This window comes from Rhagoletis zephyria, unplaced genomic scaffold (genome assembly GCF_001687245.7).
Source record: "Rhagoletis zephyria isolate East Lansing unplaced genomic scaffold, Rhagoletis_zephyria_1.1 Rzeph_scaffold_01209, whole genome shotgun sequence".
In the NCBI taxonomy this organism is placed as follows: domain Eukaryota; kingdom Metazoa; phylum Arthropoda; class Insecta; order Diptera; family Tephritidae; genus Rhagoletis; species Rhagoletis zephyria.
This window is the reverse complement of record NW_016158293.1, coordinates 77,079-80,572: the sequence shown is the minus strand read 5'-3', so window position 1 is coordinate 80,572 and position 3,494 is coordinate 77,079. Positions and strand designations below refer to the sequence as shown.

At 36.6% G+C, this 3,494-nt stretch overlaps 1 protein-coding gene across 1 annotated transcript; it reads left to right on the top strand.

The window, feature by feature from the left end:
• The first annotated feature begins 1,818 nt into the window (after positions 1–1,818).
• On the top strand, positions 1,819–2,415 carry LOC108363181 (uncharacterized). The gene has a single exon (XM_017616462.1). The coding sequence runs from the start codon at positions 1,819–1,821 to the stop codon at positions 2,413–2,415; it is 597 nt and encodes a 198-aa protein (XP_017471951.1).
• Positions 2,416–3,494: the final 1,079 nt, after the last annotated feature.

The following is a 3,494-nucleotide window of genomic DNA, read 5'->3' as shown; positions in this document are numbered from 1 at the left end:
AAAAAAAAAAAATATTCCGACGAACTGATAACCTCCTCCTTTTTTGGAAGTCGGTTAAAAAGGGCTAAAAAGAGCTTAAAAAGTTTTTTCTGGCTAAAAATGGTAGCTAAAATTTTTTCCTTACATACATATATCGTCGCCTGGGTAAAAGATTGTGGGATGTTGATTTCGGCAGGTAGTAGGAAATCGCGATTGAAGTTTGGAATGCAATTTCTCAAAAACGCGAAGATAGATTTTCTCCAAAGTCTCTGAAAATGTTAGTAGTTCACAAAATTATTCAATATCTCGGAATCTAAAGGAGATATCCAAAAATGGAGAATGCCATTTTAAGATATTGATTAGTTTATTACGACTGTAATACTTACTAAATGTTTACTAAATTATCGAAAAAATTGTAGTCATTATCTGGAAAACTAAAGGAGATATCTAAAAACTGATAACACCAATCGAAAGACCTTATTTCAAAATATATACATAACTGCATCTAAAACTAAAAATTGTCAAATTTGCGCTTACGACAATCTTTTACCCAGGCGACGATATGTAGGTACATATAAAAGGCTAAATACACTACACCAGCTTACTGGCACCATCAAATGATCATACCATCGTACCATCAGGCTCGAAGTACATTACATAGCAGCTTTCTGGTACAATATTTATTTCTTTACAAATGAGCTCCAAAGAAGACCGAAATGATTAGAGCCGAAATTTCATAATTTTTCCACAAACATGACTTTGAATCATATAGTGCAAGAGATTTCCGGTAAAAAAAATAAAAATGAAAAAATGTTAGCTAATTTCGCCATTCGCGACACCAGTATGCTGGTACAATCATAAAATCTTCAAATCGTTTTTGATGTCGCACCAGCAGCCGGTACAATCACACCACAAGAACACACACGGTCAATCGGCTGGCACTAACACTTGATGTCGCCAGCATGCTGGCGTCATCCATGGGCCCTTTAACACATTAAGCATATTTGGGGCTGTAAACTTATCTAATTAAAAGTACCTATATTTAAATCGTTAATAGATAAGTTAACGGCCCTAATACATTCTTTTAGTTTGTATATAAACGTAAAGAACTTGCAATTAGGGTTTCCAGATTTTTCATGCGCGATATCGGTACTTTAGGCGTCTTTATGCTATAAAAATCAGTACTTTTCAGTACACTTTTATTCAAAACAAAACTTATGAATGTAAGTAACAGAAAATACTGTAAATCGCCAGAGTACTTGTTTTTAACAATATTTGGGTATACATTTAAATAAAATGTAGTTCATAAAAAATTAAAATGAATATTCGGTGAAAAATTTCACCGGCATAAAATTTCGTTCAACGAAATGGTTCACTTCATCATGAATGTGGAGCAATTTCTGGTGAAAGGCATTTCACGTAGAAATTCATGATAAGGCTGGTTAAGGTGGTTATTTATTTCAACTGAAAAAAGGAGAAGGTTATCAATTCGTCGGAATATTTATGTTTTATGTAACTATGGAATTTTGGATCATGTGAACCGATTTCGATTTCAAGGGTGGCTCCATATTAATTTGGTTTAGCTCCGATCATTTGATCATGATGAAATTAACGCTACTCCTAAATTTGTATATGATAATTGAATTCGGTTTGGTTTCTTGCTCAAAAAGTAGTTTTTGAATAACAATAATGAAATCATTTCCACATCGTACGTCGAACGTCGAAGAGTGCGGACGTGTTTTTAAGTTCCGTAGTCATTAAATATTTCGCTAATTTAATAAAACAGAAAAAATAAAAATAAAATAAATAAACAAACAAACCAAATGAAAACAGAAAGCGATGAATCAAGCAGAAATCCGAGCCCAGAAGCAACGCGAGCAAAATGAGCGCCGGCTTTCAGTTCAACGCAACAACGCATATTTCTCTATTCAGTCCCAGATTGACAGCGAAAGCGCAAAGCCCAATCCATCGACCACCCTCAAACCTCCTCAAGATTCAAGTCAGCGGACTTGCCCTCCAAACTTAACATCGATGACTCCGATGTCTTGGAGTGAAGAGTGCGCTTCACCTGTGCCGTATCACATTTCACGCCCAACGCTTACATCAAATTCGGTAAGCGATAACATATCGCCAAATATAGCTGCAACAACAACTAGTACAGTGACATATTTTACTACCTCAATCGCGCCAACAACAACAGCAAACACACCGGTACCTGGCTACTGCACAGCGATGTCAACAGCCCGGCCTATTCTTGCTGATCAAGCACAAATTGACTTGAGTGCAAGCACTTACACTTGCAGCAAAGGTAAAGCGCAAGAAAAGTTGAAAAACGAAACAACTCAAAATGCGGCCATACAGACTGGAATGGACTGCTATGTTACAATAAAAAGAAAACTTAGTCCACAAAATTCAACGGGGAGTAAGAAAAAATAAACCGCCTAAACTCAACTTAGCAAGTCAATACGAATAGATTTGCACTGCTTAGAGTCAATGCCAATGATGTGAATAGCCAAATTTCTGAAGATGCTGCAAAAGCTACTAATGCCGAACCTCTTCCGATTTTTATAAGAGAAGAGAATGCAAGCGCTCTTGTTAAAAAATTCACTCAGCTAATCGGTAGTAATAAGTTTCATATTATCCCACTATCTAAGGGAAACATTCGCGAAACTAAAGTTCAAATTTATTCCGAACAGGATTTTCGAACAGTGTCCAAATACCTGANGAATAGATTTGCACTGCCTAGAGTCAATGCCAATGATGTGAATAGCCAAATTTCTGAAGATGCTGCAANACAAAATTCAACGGGGAGTAAGAAAAAATAAACCGCCTAAACTCAACTTAGCAAGTCAATACTTATAGATTTGCACTGCTTAGAGTCAATGCCAATGATGTGAATAGCCAAATTTCTGAAGATGCTGCAAAAGCTACTAATGCCGAACCTCTTCCGATTTTTATAAGAGAAGAGAATGCAAGCGCTCTTGTTAAAAAATTCACTCAGCTAATCGGTAGTAATAAGTTTCATATTATCCCACTATCTAAGGGAAACATTCGCGAAACTAAAGTTCAAATTTATTCCGAACAGGATTTTCGAACAGTGTCCAAATACCTGAATGACACAAACACAAAATTGTATACATACCAACTTAAAAGTGCAAAAGGTCTACAAATGGTAATTAAAGGTATTGAACAAAGCGTTGAAGCTGTGGAAGTTTTGGAAGCACTTAAAGAACATGGTTTCAATCCAAAAGCTGCTGTGTTTAATGTTGAGCTCGAGCCTGAAAACAAACCACTGGGCAAAAACGATGGGCATCCAATTTATAAATTAAAATATCTGCTGCATCGTAGGATAACTGTGGAAGAACCGCATAAGATAAATGGCCCTGTACAATGCACCAACTGCCAACAGTATGGAGTATGGTCACACTAGGTCTTACTGCACGCTTCGCTCAGTGTACGTAGCTTGTGGAGAGTTACATGTCTCTGCCACTTGGACAAGGAAATTGACATAATGC